Consider the following 13,327-nt stretch of genomic DNA (forward strand, 5'->3'; position numbering starts at 1 on the left):
GTATCTAGCTTTGCCAGCGATACGTATCCCTCGGGGAGCAAGTACTCCGTCTATTTGAATGCTCAAGCGAAGAACCGCTGAAATGCAATTACACCTCCCATCAGTGTAAAAAGTCATGACTCATGACATGGGTGAACTTTGCTTCAGGAATTGTCCCTAAGCATCATCCTCGGCATCATCCATCTGGTCCATGCTCCAAGGCTCGGACATTTGTGCCTGTGCCTCAAAGCTCAGATCCACCTGGCCTGGAAAGGCCTTCATGGGCGGCGAACTGGGCAGAGGCGCATCTGTGCTGAAGATGGTATTGAAGCTGGCCCAGTCCGGCGCGTTCATGTCGACGTCGATCAGGTCCATTCCGTCATCATCATGCATCCCAAAGTTGGATTCGGACAGCATCTGGTTGACAGCGCGGCACAGTGGCGTATCGAAGATGCTCTCGTCAAAGTCCATAGCGTTGCCTTCACACCCATCGTGTGCTTGCTTGCTCAGCGTCGCCAGTAACGCCATGTCGTCTAGCACTGGCTTGCTTGGGGTCCGGGAAGGCGTTCTTTTGAAGGTGAGCGAGGGCGACGCCAGCATCGTCTCTTTCGACTTGATAGACCGCGATACACTCCTAGTGATCGGCCTGTGACTTGACGTCGCCCGCGTCGGTGTTTTGAATGGTGTCGTGGGAGCCGCTGCTTTGCCGTTATTTAACGGCGTTGTTGGGCGAGGGGGCAAAGGGCTTCTGAACAAGTCCTCCAAGTCGTCAAAGCTTTCGCTAGCCCTAGGCGTCGTCGTCGCCGTGAGGTTCTCCTTTTGGAGCGGACTGTCCTTCGCGAGACGGTGTTCGGAAACAGTCTGCACAATGTTAATGTCCACTTCACCCAGAGCCATGGACGGCTGGTCCTTTCGTGGGGAGGGAAACAGGAGTCGCTTAGTCGTGCCCATCGCCGCATCCATAGCAGCCTCCGTTTGCGTGAGGCTTTTGGCAGTTTCCGTCGCAGTCGAATGGGTAGATCGCGGCTCAAGCGTAGCTTCCGCGTCGAAACTCTGCGTCATGCTGTCTGCCGTACGCTCTCTTACCAGCGCTGGGTCGATGGTCATTTGATCTGTCATCCCGGCCGAGGGCGACCAGAAGTCGTCGGGTCCAATGGCATCCGTAGTTGGGAAGCATGCTTCAGACGTCGGCATCATCAGCCCGTCGCTCTTGGTACGGGATTTGACCGGGCGAGAGTTGACTACGTCACAAGATGACTTCTTCTTTCTCTTCTGTCCCAGGCGAGCAGCGTCGCCCTCCCATCGGTTCTGAGGTCGAAGCTTGAAGGTCTTGCCAAGCCAGATGCCGCAGGGATTACACAGCAAAAGTTCATGCCATGCCGACTTGTCGTCATTCGGACCAAGATTCTTCTTGATGACACGGTAGAGTCCAGCCTTTCCCTCAGTCGCGGCGCGGACCACATCAACCGTCGTTACCATTCCAGGCTTAGACGAGTACTCTTCGGGATTGTGGTGAGGGGCCACCAATCCCTCGTAGTTCTGACCATAAATCTTGCGCCATGTCGGGGTCTCGATAGCGCCACAGTTGCTGCAATACGGCGGCATTTCGCCCTTGCGAATGGCGGCCTCCAGTCTCTGCTTGATAGCCGTCTTCTTCACGAGATTCTTATTGGTCTTCTCCTCCTGCGACGAGGTCGCACCATCTGCCGTTGAAGGCGGGATTTCAGGAAGCGCGAGCGCAAATGATGGTGTCATTGCGGCTTGGGTTGATGCGGGACCAGCAGGATCGCTTGCTGGCACTGGGACATCAGTGGGACCAGATGACTTTGCTCTGCGTAGAGTTGAAGGGTCGCCGACTGAGAGGACCTGATCACTCTCGCCGGTTATCGATTGCGACAGGCTTGAAGGTCCCACAGGTTCACTCGCAGGCACATTCGGTAACCCCAGATTGCCTGCCGACTGTGACCTGGCCAGTTTTCTCGGCTTTGGTGGTGCTTTGGTTCTTGGCTTCGGTGCTGTCGATGTAGGAGCAGTTTCCTGTGGAGGCATGGGCTGGGCGTCTGTACCAACCACAGGGACTGGCTCACGAGCAGCCTGCTCGGTAGATGTGGCCGGATTCGTGGCAAGGGCTGTTTCATTGGAAGCATGTTCAACGCTCGGCAAGAGGCTGGGCACTTGTGGTTGCACATCTTTGGTTGACGCTCCGAGCTCTGCGTCTGGTAAACGGGTGAAGTAGGGCTGCTGCGCCTCACTCTGACTTGGTTGCGACTGGAAGGCCAGGTCAGGCGTAGGGTTGGCAGGCTCGTGTTGCGCGGCGGGCTGGTCCTGATCTATCGGCAGCGGTGGACTTGTTGGTTTCTCGATGGCATCCGTAGTGTTAGGCGGAGTTGGGCCCATCGGCAGCGCTTGGGCATTCTTCGAGGCGTCAGTCTGACGAGTGCGGGCAGCAGTGATGGCCTTGGCAGCGTGAACTGCTGGCTGTGGCAGGCCATCAGATGGCGGCACTGCCGGGGCCGATGTTGGCTCGGGTGTCCCATAGTTGCAAACGTGCACCATGTCTTGGCTTCCATCCGGCCCGTCCTCCATGCGAAACACCTGATAAGGGATCTGAGCGGCAGGTCTCGGCCCACCCAGTGTGCCCTTTGGAACCCTCGGCTTCCGCTTCCTCTGTCTCGCAGTCTGGGGTTGCGATTTATGTTCGCTGAGCACGTCATCTGCGTCCCCCGGACCCTCATTTTGGGACGGCTCCATGGGCATCGGTGGGAGCACCGGGCTCGAGGGCGGGGGACTCGACTGCAAAAAAGACTGAGTGCGAGGAACAGGCGGCGAAGAGCGAATATCAGGTGGACTGGTTTCCGAAAAGGCTGGCGTTTGCACTGCAGTCTCCGCAATCGAGTCTGGCGAGCGCCCATCATCCTGGCCAGGGGATATCTGTCGAAGTCTCTGGCCCCGTGGAGAAAGCTGCGGTACAGAAGCTTCACGTCCTATTGCTGACTGTGAAGGAGCAGTCTTCTTGGCACCTTTGCCTCCGCGTAAAGGCCCCATGGGTACCGGTGTAGGCGCCCTGGGAATCTCTTGCAAGTGGCTTGGCCCAGTAGGACCTTCGCTCCCGCGTTGCGCAATCGGCCGGAAGTTGCGCAATGACCCCGAAGTGCTCGCAGCTACCCTGAGAGAGTCTGGCTCACTGCCAAAAGGGTTTCCAGTGACCATATCCACCTTTGTCGTCTTGGCGCGTTTCTTCGCAGGTCCGTCTTCACCTTCTGTTGCTTCCTCGCACCCAGACGTATTGCCCTCCACTGGTTTCTTGTTGCGCGGTGGTCGTCCTCGAGGCCTGCCTGTCCGGCCTCTTGGCTTGGGCGGGGCCTTGTTGGATGCCCTACTAGAGGGTCGCGAGACTGGACCAGCATTTGCTTCGATGGGCCTTGATGAGGCTTCGCTCTCGGCGGGTGCTGGGGCAATCTTGAGATTCCCCGTCCCCGGTCTAGTGTGACTTTCGAACGAGGGTTGAGGTTGTAATTGTGGCAGAGGCGAGTGGGAAAACGAGTTCGTTCTTGAGTGCGGTGGTCGTCCTCGTGGCTGAGGTACAGCCGCTGAGAAATGAGTTGATTGACCGAGCTGAGGGTTCGCTTGCACAAACGAATTCCACTCAGCGGCGCCAGTAGGCGTCAACGATCGATCAAGAGGCTTGTTCGCTGGGTGATATGCCTCGTGCTGACTCTGTGATTGATTCGACTGTTGACTTGGGTTTTGCGGCAGAGGGTGATACTGGACCGGTTGCTGTTGCTGCGGCCTGGGTGTCTCTGTGAACTTGATTTTGACTTCCAGAGTTTCCTTGTTGGCATTTCCCATCAAAAGGCCCAATTTGTTCTTCGTCAGGAGCCCTGTCACCATCTTGGGCTGCGCATTCGAGTCCTGCTGCAAGGATTGAAGCGCCGTCGAGAGCATGCCCTGGCCGACGAGAGGAGTGTCCGGTTCCGAATAATCGTGTGCGTATATCGTGAAGTCGCATTCCCTCCCAGGCAGCTCTGGGCTACAGTCGATGACCGCCTGAATGCATGTCCGTAAATCAACCACGCCAATCGTCGTTCTCTCATCCAAGGCTATTGTTTGCAGACTGAACGTCTGGCTTGGTCTCGCAAGGCAGTCGAACCTGTCATCGTGATTGAACTTGTATAGCACCTTGACTGAGGAGGCATTAGCATGGCGTTCACATGGCCCATGATTTGCACGTACGACCGACGGGACGAATTTGAACGCCCGAATCGTCACCACTATTCTGTGATGGAGGCATCGCCTGCCCTTGGTTGCTCCAGCCAGTCGAAGATTGGGTCGGCATAGGCGACGCCATGACCAAGGTCGTCGTCCCCTAGGAGGCGGGCTCTCTGGTGCCAACCTCGGCCTCGAGTATGCAATACCGTCGTTAACAAACTGGGCAGCAGCAGGATATCGATTGTAGGTCGAGATGAGGTCGGCGTCAAAGGTGTGGTGGTGACTGAAATTAGGTGGGTTGCAACAGAAACCAAGTCTCATTGACCAGGCAATGGCAGGCACTTGAGGCGTAATGTTCGTGACGCGCCGTGGCCTTGAACCCACCCTGGCCGTGGTATCAGCGCGTTTTCAGGCTGTGGAGCTGTCTATAACACGCACTGAGACCTCCACCAAATGCAAAAAAGACACAGTAGGGAAGAAGGGTGTGAGCCCAAGCAGTGAGCGCGAGGATAGAATAACAAAAGAGAAGGGTTGAGGATGCTTGACGCGAATGGCCGTTATGGCGCTCGCCAAACAGTCAAGAGGGAAGCCGCGTCTGAGATCTTGTAAGTGACGTTTGGCGTAGGATTGGACGCGTGCCTGCTGCAGAGGACCCACCCGCCAGCCACAGATTTCACCAGCCAATCGTCGCGGGGCGATCTCTATGCCGGCACTAATCCTAATCGGGTCGACTTCGCTGTGGCGCGCTTGGTTGCCTCAGGCATGAACGAGACTATCTTGACCGCTAAGTGAGCAATGTCTCAAACTAAAACGTTGAGACGATGAACGACGGACTTTAGCCAAGCAGCTTCGGACGCTCAGAGGCACCCCGGTTGGAGCTCTGGAAGAGTGAGATAAAGAAGTCCAGTTTTGCAGGAGTTTCCTTGGGCCCCGTGCGGTGGTGGGCGTGCCGTTCCCTTTTATACCTGCTCGCTCTGAACCCATATCGACGTGAGGCCATCGGAGATGCTTTGGGTGTTGGGTTGTCGGTAACTTCCCGTGACTAACGCGTGCCACACCTGCCTTTTGACCCCTCCACTACGGCCAGACAATGTTCGACCAAAGCTCAGATATTGAAGCCTGTCAGCCGGTCGCCTTTTGATGATTTTGGTGTTTTTCTTGATGGTTTGCATCACCGGCCTCCACTTTTTCCCATTCACGAGCGGAAAGTCGCCCCGACAACATCACCACGCGAGAATGCACATTTCTGCAAGACATCAATTGTGATTTATTTCTGACACTTCCTCGACCTCCTATGCAGACTTGACAATCTTGTCATCGTCATAAGGAATATCCTTGACACCATCTGCCGTGATCGCCTTCACAGTCAATCCCTTGAAGTCAATCGGCAACCGCCTCTTGAGTTCGTCCGCACAGAGGTTTAGGAGCTCGATACCCCTCTCTAGCGAAATGTCCCGCTGGTGATGTTTGTCCAGGATGGAGAGGCAGTAGTACTGTGCATAACCGTGCGCGGCGTACGGGACCTCGGCCAGCGCCGCAAGGTAGTCCAGCCAGAAAAGGCTGGGCTTGCCTGTATCCTTGTCGACGCCACCAAGCAGGAGATTGACTTGATATGGCTTCCGACTGCGGAGACTTGAGGCAAGTTCGCCTCGTACAAAGTTGGCCAGTGCTGGCGGAGAAAGTTCGGTCTCATTGCGCATGCTGTATAGCTGCGCATTACGTTGGATGTACTCTGCAAATTGCACTGATTTCATTTAGTCGGCCTGTCACTTCTCAGAGAAACAGAGACTCACCAGTGTCACCAGCCTCTCCGGAGTAGGCCATGAGTGTGTTCTTGTTGAGCTCCCGGGTCTTGTCGTCGGAAGCCTTCAGGATGGTTGCCCCTCGCATGGCAGCTTTGGAAGCTGCAATCAGGACAAAGTCCTTTCCGGAAATACCCAAGAGAACCTCCCTAGAGATTATGAGTCACTGAGATTCATCATATATGCACGTCAGAACTTACATGGTGACTGTCAGGTAACGGGTGGACGTGTCTCGGTTGGGTTGGCAAGCTGAGCTTCCGCCTGAGGGAGCTCTGTTGAGTGGGTGATGACGCAGGCGTTTGAGCTAGAACACAGCCGACGGATGGTCCTGAAGAAAGCTGGCGAGGAATGCAATGAAGCAGAGCGAAAGATGCAAGTCTCGAGCTTTTGGGCAATCAATGAAAGCCGTAAGATGGACAGATGCAAGACAAGCAGTCTAATGTATCGATGAGCAGGGAAGCGGGAGGAACGACGGCTAGGCTGCAAGAGCGACGAATGGCCTGGAAGAGTCACGTGACCCCGTGATCACCTCGTGTCATGAGAGACGAACCACCAGCTTCACGCTCAACCAGAAGAAATTCGTATCATAAGCACGTCATGTGAGGGCGGTTCACTGCCAAATGGAATCATTGTAGCAAATTGCGATTGTTCAGCGTTTCTGACAAGTGCTCCCCATTCATCGCTTCAGGGACCACGCCGTCCCATCACTAATTTAACGCCATTATATATGTACATTCTATCTTACAATTTGCCCATCGCGACCTGAGCATCCTTCTTGTCCTGTATGGCCTCGCTGGCCTTTTGGGCCTCCCGCTTCTCCTCTGCAAGCTCAAACTCATCGTACGCCCACTGGGCGTGTCCAGCCTCATTCGTGACAATCTTCCGCGCCATGATCTCTTCCACGATTTCGTGCACGCCTTGACGTCTCTTGAAAATCTCAACCACAGCTTTCGCCAATTGCGAGGGAGTAAGATTCTGCTTCGCTTTCAAGATTCTCCGGAAGTCACGCTCGCTGGGCATCGACAGTTCGGGAGGGTACGGGTATTCAGCGTACGTGCGATCGGTGAACAGATCCAATGTGTTCGCCTCATCGTACTCGAAGAAAGCATCGGTTGTGCTTTTGCTGTCCTTGACATCGTCTAGAGTCGCCGGCTGCCATGAGGGCTTTTGCTTGCGCACCAGGAGTGCTGTGACGCCTTCGCTGAAATCGGGGTGCTTCATGAACTGTGTCGCAATCTGGGCCTCGCGCTTGAACGTCTGGGCGATATCCCAATCCTGTGCCGAGCGCATCTGGCGTAGCGTCACGTGGACTGCTGTTGGCGAACGCTTCTGCATGGTCGCCAGCTGCTTTTGCGCCCACTCCTCCGTAGGACCGGTCTCAGCCTTGAGCGCGGCAATGATCTCGTCGACAGAGTCCTTGCTGAAGCATCGGTCGATGGCCTTACGCACCTCCCCGGCAATCTGCATGGGTTGATCATAAGGAAGTCCGGTAACGAATTCCTCAAGGGTACCGTTGATGAGCCTTAAGCGAGTGTTCATGTCGTCCGTGTCCGAGAAACGGATCTCAGCTAGACGGGCCTCAACTTCCGGGAGAGTTGACGAGTGCAAGTAATGCGTGGCGACTCCAGAGTAGAGCACATTGACGCCGCTGAGCCGCTCGCTTGTCAGAGCAAGATAAGTACCGACGGCACCATTCATTCGCGGGAGGAAAAACGAGGCACCAACGTCCGGGAAGAAGCCAATCGTCGTCTCTGGCATGGCAAAGACGGTCCTCTCCGTAGCAATCCTGAACGGAGCGTGGATACTGAGGCCGACACCTCCACCCATCGTAATGCCATCCATGAATGCAATGTAGGGCTTCTGATAGGTGGAGATGTAGTGATCGAGCTTGTACTCAAGGCCAAAGTACTCGGCCGACTTCTTCCAACCATCCTCACTCGACCTGTTCGCCTCGGCCAGTGCAGTAACGTCACCGCCAGCACAAAGGGACTTTTCGCCTGCACCCTTGAGGACGATCACGTTGGCCATATCGGACTGTTCCCACTGCACCATGCGCGGCACGATCTTTCGAATCATGGAAGCGTTCAAAGAGTTGAGCTTCTTCGGTCGGTTCAGGGTAATGCTGCGCACGCCGTACTTGGTTTCGAAAACGACATCGTGGTCTTCATCGCCGGGGAGTTCCTTGATCGATTTCGCCTCTGTCGATAGCTGGCCTTTCCGTCAGTTTGCGACACGCTGGAATACTGGATCAATGCTTACAGGGCGGACCCTGAATGGGCTTAGAGCTGTTGCGTGCGGTGCCATGTTCAGTCCACGACAGCTTGAAGCACCTGCTGCGTGTCCAGCTCGCGCTGCTATGCTTCGAAACGACATTAGAGGCCAATTGACGACGCGCTTCTGAATGATAGAAAGCGCATCGACAGGAAAGGGCGGGGTCGAGCCTAGGTTGAGGGTTGGGATGTGGTAATGCGCCGCGGCAATGGTTTTCCACGGCTATGAAGATGCAGCCAAAATCTCAAGTTACCCGAAGATGCAGCATCACATTTCCAACATGGGTTTAGCGCCGGTGACTACGCGAAGCGGACACCGCAGCGCGTGCAAATTGCAGTCTTCACACAGGGCTCTCAAACTGGCCAATCAAAACAGTGCTTGAACATGGATCTTTTCGAGCTTCAAGCTGTAGCCTTGCGCGACACGCCCTACGTAGATTCTATCTAATTCAACAAATACAGACACCATGGCCGACGCAAAGATACAGTATGTACCGCAATTTTGGATGTGATTTGTTCTGAATACTGACGAGCCCCAGAGAACTCCTCACGAAGGACCGCGACAAGCTCACGTACGCCTGACACCGTCCCCGTTCTGCGATAGTACCTGGCGATATTGACATCTTGCTAGGGAGTACGAGATTGCGCAGCTTGAGGAGCACGAGTTCTCGGCCGGACCTCTGTCGATTCTGCAAACCGCTGTTCGCTCACATACCCAAGTCCTGATCTCCGTCCGCAACAATCGCAAACTGCTGGCGCGCGTCAAGGCGTTCGACCGACACTGCAACATGGTGCTGGAGAATGTGAAGGAGATGTGGACAGAGACACCGAGGTTGGCCGACGGAAAGAAGGGAAGGCCTGTCAACAAGGACCGTTTCATCAGCAAAATGTGTGTTTCGCACGGGGTTTCCCGATATCCACGACAGTGCTAACGCTTAGCAGGTTTCTAAGAGGCGATAGCGTCATCCTTGTGCTACTCAGCTGATTGCGACGCTCAATAAAAGATCACGAACAGGTTGGGGAGAGGGAAACACATGTGGCTCTCGCGCTTGAGCTATGGTTGCAAGGGACTTCAGGCGTTGGTTGTGATTATTCCAATGAAAACTGCATTTACTCTGAGCCTCTCGTCCGCTATTACAGTTTTGACTAATAATCTCATATTGCACACTAATTAGACACAGATCAAATGCTCTCCCAGCCTTCTTCGTTGGGCTTTTGACCAGCTAGGCCGGTAAAGAAGCAGGCAAGACCCCAAGCCCCTGGATCGGGGACCTCCTCATACAGACTGCCACCAACATACACAGTTCTTCCAAGGCTTGCTTTCATTCCCTTGGTGCCCTCGGCCCCCTTCCTTGAGGCATCGGCAGCCTTCTTCACATCACCTGTCTGGCCTAGCGTCTCAACATAGGGATATAGGGCGTCGATGAGGGTCCGGTCTCCCGGCCGAGCGGGTGTATACTTGGACAGCGCATCACAGCTGTGCTTGAGGGCTTTGGCCCACACTTCTGGCGTAGCATCGCCTGGTCCCTGCTCATGCAGCCCTTTGACAAGAGCATTGAGGAATATAGCGTAGAGGGCACCAGATGTGCCATCCATGACATTCTCGACGACATTGACAATAGAAGCAAGGCTGCTGACAATGTCTTCGCGCAATGGCTGCTTGTCGATGTGACTGAGGATCGCTAGACTCTTCATCAGCAACAGTGCGACGTGTCTTGCACGGGGCCGACTTACCCTCAGCTCCTCTCTTCAGGCCAATGCCACAATCCCCATCCCCAACTACTGTATCATACCGTGTGATGTCTGCCTCAGCAGCAATAACCGTCTGGAGGGCTGTAGTCAGTGCTTTCGTGGCGACCTGAGGGTCGATTTTGAGACCACTTGGCTTTGCCTGTTGCGCAGAATCCTCAGCGTTTTCAGTCAAGACTGCCTTGTTCTTTGCCTCCCAGGTCGTCTTCTTGATCGGCGCGGACCACCCGGTGACTTCGCTGTCGGCATCGAGAAGCTCAATCATGCTGGGGCCGCCAATGTTCGTATTGACGACGTTGAGCAAGGAAATGCTGAATCCGAGCCCGTTCAGGCTGGTCATGAACGTGCCAGCCAGGATGCGAACAGGCTGGATCGACCAGTTCTCCCGTAGCTGTGACACGACCTCTGCTGTGATGCCACCGAGCTCAAGTGGACTGACTCCGCCAAGATTGTTCACCAACAAAACACATTCGTTAGAGTTGACGTTGAGAAATGCGCGGTCCGCATCGGAGGCGTCCAGCAGTTGCGAGAGCATCTTCTTCACCAGCTCTGGCAAATCCATCTTGCCCCTGCCGGAACCAGCCTCGTTATGAATACCCATTCCAATCTCGACTTCTCCTAGCTCGAGCTTGTCCTCCTGCGTCAGGTCGCGCCCAGGCACATGGACATGCTCCAGACTTGCGCCAACACTGACCAGGTTGTCAGCCGTAAGCTTAGCCACCTGGCTCACTTCCTCCAGCGATCTGCCTTGCGCGGCCAGCGCTCCCGCAATCTTCAGGACAAGCACCGTGCCGGCAATGCCTCGTCGTCCCACTTTGCCGGCCTTTGTCCGTCCCACGCCAACATCATCGCCCACGACGACCATCTCCACCCTGGTCCCCGAGGCGCGCGCCTTCTCTACCGCCATGCCAAAGTTCAGCACGTCGCCTGTGTAGTTCATCACAACCACGAGGATGCCCTCAGCCGTCTGCACGCGCGAGGTGATGGCCCGACGGACCTGTTCGGCAGAGGGGCTCGCAAAGATAGTCCCAGCGACGGCAGCACTGAGCATTCCCGGTCCCACCATGGAGGCAAATGATGGTTCATGGCCAGATCCGCCGCCCGAGATGATGGAAACTTGGGGTGGATGAGAGTCATTTGGACGGCGGTAGACGATTTTGTGGTCCGGATCAAGAGCGACGTTGGGGTTGGTGAGGGTAACCGAGTTCAGGGCCGAGTCGACCAACTTGGTAGGATCATTGATAAAGTGTTTCGCCGACATGGTTGCTATGTGGAATGACTCAGACAAGATCACTTGAGTACCTACGTTGGCTGATGTAGATGGGAAGCTGACTGGAGCGCCACGGTGACGTGAGTTGGACTGTATGATGCAACAGGCGGGCGGGGCTTGACTTGGGCGTTGCCCCCATTCATAGTCCCGTAGTTGGAGGATATCTGACCTTTGGCTGCATTTATTGCATGCTCGATATGCGAAACGATGGGAATATACTCGGTACATAGGTAGTTAACCACACATCCGTCGTCCCTGAGCTTGCGGCCCAAATCGGCTGGATTCCTCATCAAACGCCTCCAACGCCCGTCCCTATCCTTCGAGTGTCACACGCTACGAGTCCATCAAAGGAACTCGGCGATGCAGGAGAAGAGCCTGAACACACACACGCTTAAATAATCAAGAAGGCACTACCACCAATCACACCACAGATGATGATGGTCGTGAGAATACCGGCACCGGCCCGATCGCCTGTCGTGATGGGTTGGAATACCCTCACCTTCTCCTCATCACTTCCGCCAGCGCCGGGGTTTCCTTTGGATGTACCGCCAGTGTCCGCTGAAACAGGCGGATCGGCCTCAAAGGTCGACAAGAGGGCAGCTAGAGCGTTCATTGATTCAGGCACGCCAAACTTGTTGTCAAAGGTTGACCCGTTCAGCCATGTAAATCCGCAGGCCGTGCCCGGATGTCCCTTGAATGGCGGATAGCCTGCAATGGGCCCAGTAGGCGAGCCAGAGCAAGCACCGGCTGCAATCACAGCGGTATTCTTCAAGAGTGGTACAATTTTGTCGGCCAGCTCGGGAATGAGCTGCGCCACAGCAGCGAGCCATCGCATGTAGTAGCCTTTGAATGACCGCTGGTCGTCGTCGCATGTGTTCCAGGTCTCGCATTGCTGCTCGAAGATGATGCCGTCCTTTGTGAACAGGTCGAGACCATAATTGAGGATGCCCTCTACACGCGTTTTCCACTTGGCGTCGTCGGTGTAGTTCGACATGATGGCGGCACCGTGCAGCCACACGCCCGAATTATAAGACCACTGGGTGGGGTCCATATCCTCGCGGCAGTCCTGGCCGTCGCGAATCGTCACACCGTCCTTGAGTTCGTACTTGTCGGTCATGAGGCCAACCTCGTTCTCCCATTCCCAGACGGTCTCGGCCCAGTCGGCGTAGCTGTCGTTGCCCGTGTAGCGAGCCAGGCGCGAGGCTATGTTGAAGAAGCAGCCGTTTGATACTGAATTTTTATAATTCCACCCAACATTGAAGTCGAACACTTGCCAACGCAGACCACCACCACAATGTTCCTCGTCCCATCGAGAGGCGAACTCGTTGAAGACGGCCTGCACAATAGAAAGCCACTGGGGCCCGTCCTCTGGAGGGTCGGGAAACTTGTACTCGGCGGCGAGCATGCCTGTCATGGCCCAGAACCCTTGGTCATCATTACCCATAGCACGGGTCTGGTTAGCGGGTAGAAAGTCTTGGTCGACTCCCGCCTGATGGATCATGGCTTGCTTTACCAGGTCGTTGTAAGAATCGTCGCCTGTGAAATGCCAGTAGTCGATCAAGGTGCCCATCATGGCGCCACAGAGCCACCCTATGATCGGTTAGCCGGGGCACGCCAGCAAACTCAACACACTGACAGTAATAAGGACTTGGCAGGTTGCCGGGAACATCGCCCGTATTATTGCCATAGTAGAATCCGAGTAGCCCATACGCCACGGTGCCGGCGGCTTCCTTGCGGCTCTCTGTGTGCACGCGGTTAGTCGAAGCATTTCCACTATTAGTGTTACAGGCACGCACGCTCGTCGTCGATTTGTACGTCGATGGCGTTTGCTGCAGTGGCCATGAGGCCCAAGCCGGCCAAGAGCTTGCTAAACTTCATGGTGACAGCGCCGTGTCAACTACGTCCGCGGAAGAGGTCCAGTCGAGGTGGGCGTCGAATATCTTGATTGTATTTTGCGATCGTTTCGCAGCAGCGCAGGGCCGCGTCGAGGCCAGCTCGTGTTGCTCTCGTATGTTGATTTCGTTTTAAGCTTCGAAGCCGCTGGGCGA

At 55.4% G+C, this 13,327-nt stretch overlaps 6 protein-coding genes across 6 annotated transcripts; 1 reads left to right on the forward strand and 5 right to left on the reverse strand.

The window, feature by feature from the left end:
- Window positions 1–156: 156 nt before the first annotated feature.
- On the reverse strand, window positions 157–4,327 carry F5Z01DRAFT_673383 (uncharacterized protein; the record flags this gene model as incomplete). Its single annotated transcript, XM_046264934.1, has 2 exons — window positions 157–4,163; window positions 4,213–4,327. 2 exons carry the CDS (start codon window positions 4,325–4,327, stop codon window positions 157–159), a joined length of 4,122 nt encoding a protein of 1,373 aa, XP_046119362.1.
- Window positions 4,328–5,430: 1,103 nt separating this feature from the next.
- F5Z01DRAFT_653097 (nucleophile aminohydrolase) lies at window positions 5,431–6,504 on the reverse strand. The gene is made up of 3 exons (XM_046263339.1): window positions 6,191–6,504; window positions 5,982–6,139; window positions 5,431–5,932 (listed from the first exon to the last, which is right to left on the reverse strand). Coding segments are annotated over exons 1-3 (612 nt in total). The 5' UTR covers window positions 6,193–6,504; the 3' UTR covers window positions 5,431–5,480.
- A 38-nt stretch (window positions 6,505–6,542) lies between these two features.
- F5Z01DRAFT_722229 (enoyl-CoA hydratase/isomerase) lies at window positions 6,543–8,627 on the reverse strand. Its single transcript, XM_046266599.1, has 2 exons — window positions 8,250–8,627; window positions 6,543–8,198 (listed from the first exon to the last, which is right to left on the reverse strand). The coding sequence occupies exons 1-2, from the start codon at window positions 8,361–8,363 to the stop codon at window positions 6,732–6,734; spliced, it is 1,581 nt and encodes a 526-aa protein (XP_046119364.1). The 5' UTR covers window positions 8,364–8,627; the 3' UTR covers window positions 6,543–6,731.
- On the forward strand, window positions 8,628–9,380 carry F5Z01DRAFT_653103 (small nuclear ribonucleoprotein Sm D2). The gene is made up of 4 exons (XM_046263340.1): window positions 8,628–8,747; window positions 8,800–8,832; window positions 8,892–9,149; window positions 9,203–9,380. Exons 1-4 carry the CDS (start codon window positions 8,728–8,730, stop codon window positions 9,243–9,245), a joined length of 354 nt encoding a protein of 117 aa, XP_046119365.1. The 5' UTR covers window positions 8,628–8,727; the 3' UTR covers window positions 9,246–9,380.
- A 62-nt stretch (window positions 9,381–9,442) lies between these two features.
- On the reverse strand, window positions 9,443–11,270 carry F5Z01DRAFT_620398 (Dak1 domain-containing protein; the record flags this gene model as incomplete). Its single annotated transcript, XM_046261136.1, has 2 exons — window positions 9,443–9,942; window positions 9,995–11,270. The coding sequence occupies 2 exons, from the start codon at window positions 11,268–11,270 to the stop codon at window positions 9,443–9,445; spliced, it is 1,776 nt and encodes a 591-aa protein (XP_046119366.1).
- A 400-nt stretch (window positions 11,271–11,670) lies between these two features.
- F5Z01DRAFT_635714 (family 76 glycosyl hydrolase) lies at window positions 11,671–13,157 on the reverse strand (the record flags this gene model as incomplete). The annotated part of the gene is made up of 3 exons (XM_046262168.1): window positions 11,671–12,869; window positions 12,916–13,020; window positions 13,076–13,157. The coding sequence occupies 3 exons, from the start codon at window positions 13,155–13,157 to the stop codon at window positions 11,671–11,673; spliced, it is 1,386 nt and encodes a 461-aa protein (XP_046119367.1).
- Between the last annotated feature and the right edge of the window lie 170 nt (window positions 13,158–13,327).

The sequence above is a fragment of the Emericellopsis atlantica genome, assembly GCF_019669845.1.
Source record: "Emericellopsis atlantica unplaced genomic scaffold F5Z01scaffold_10, whole genome shotgun sequence".
Lineage (NCBI taxonomy): Eukaryota > Fungi > Ascomycota > Sordariomycetes > Hypocreales > Bionectriaceae > Emericellopsis > Emericellopsis atlantica.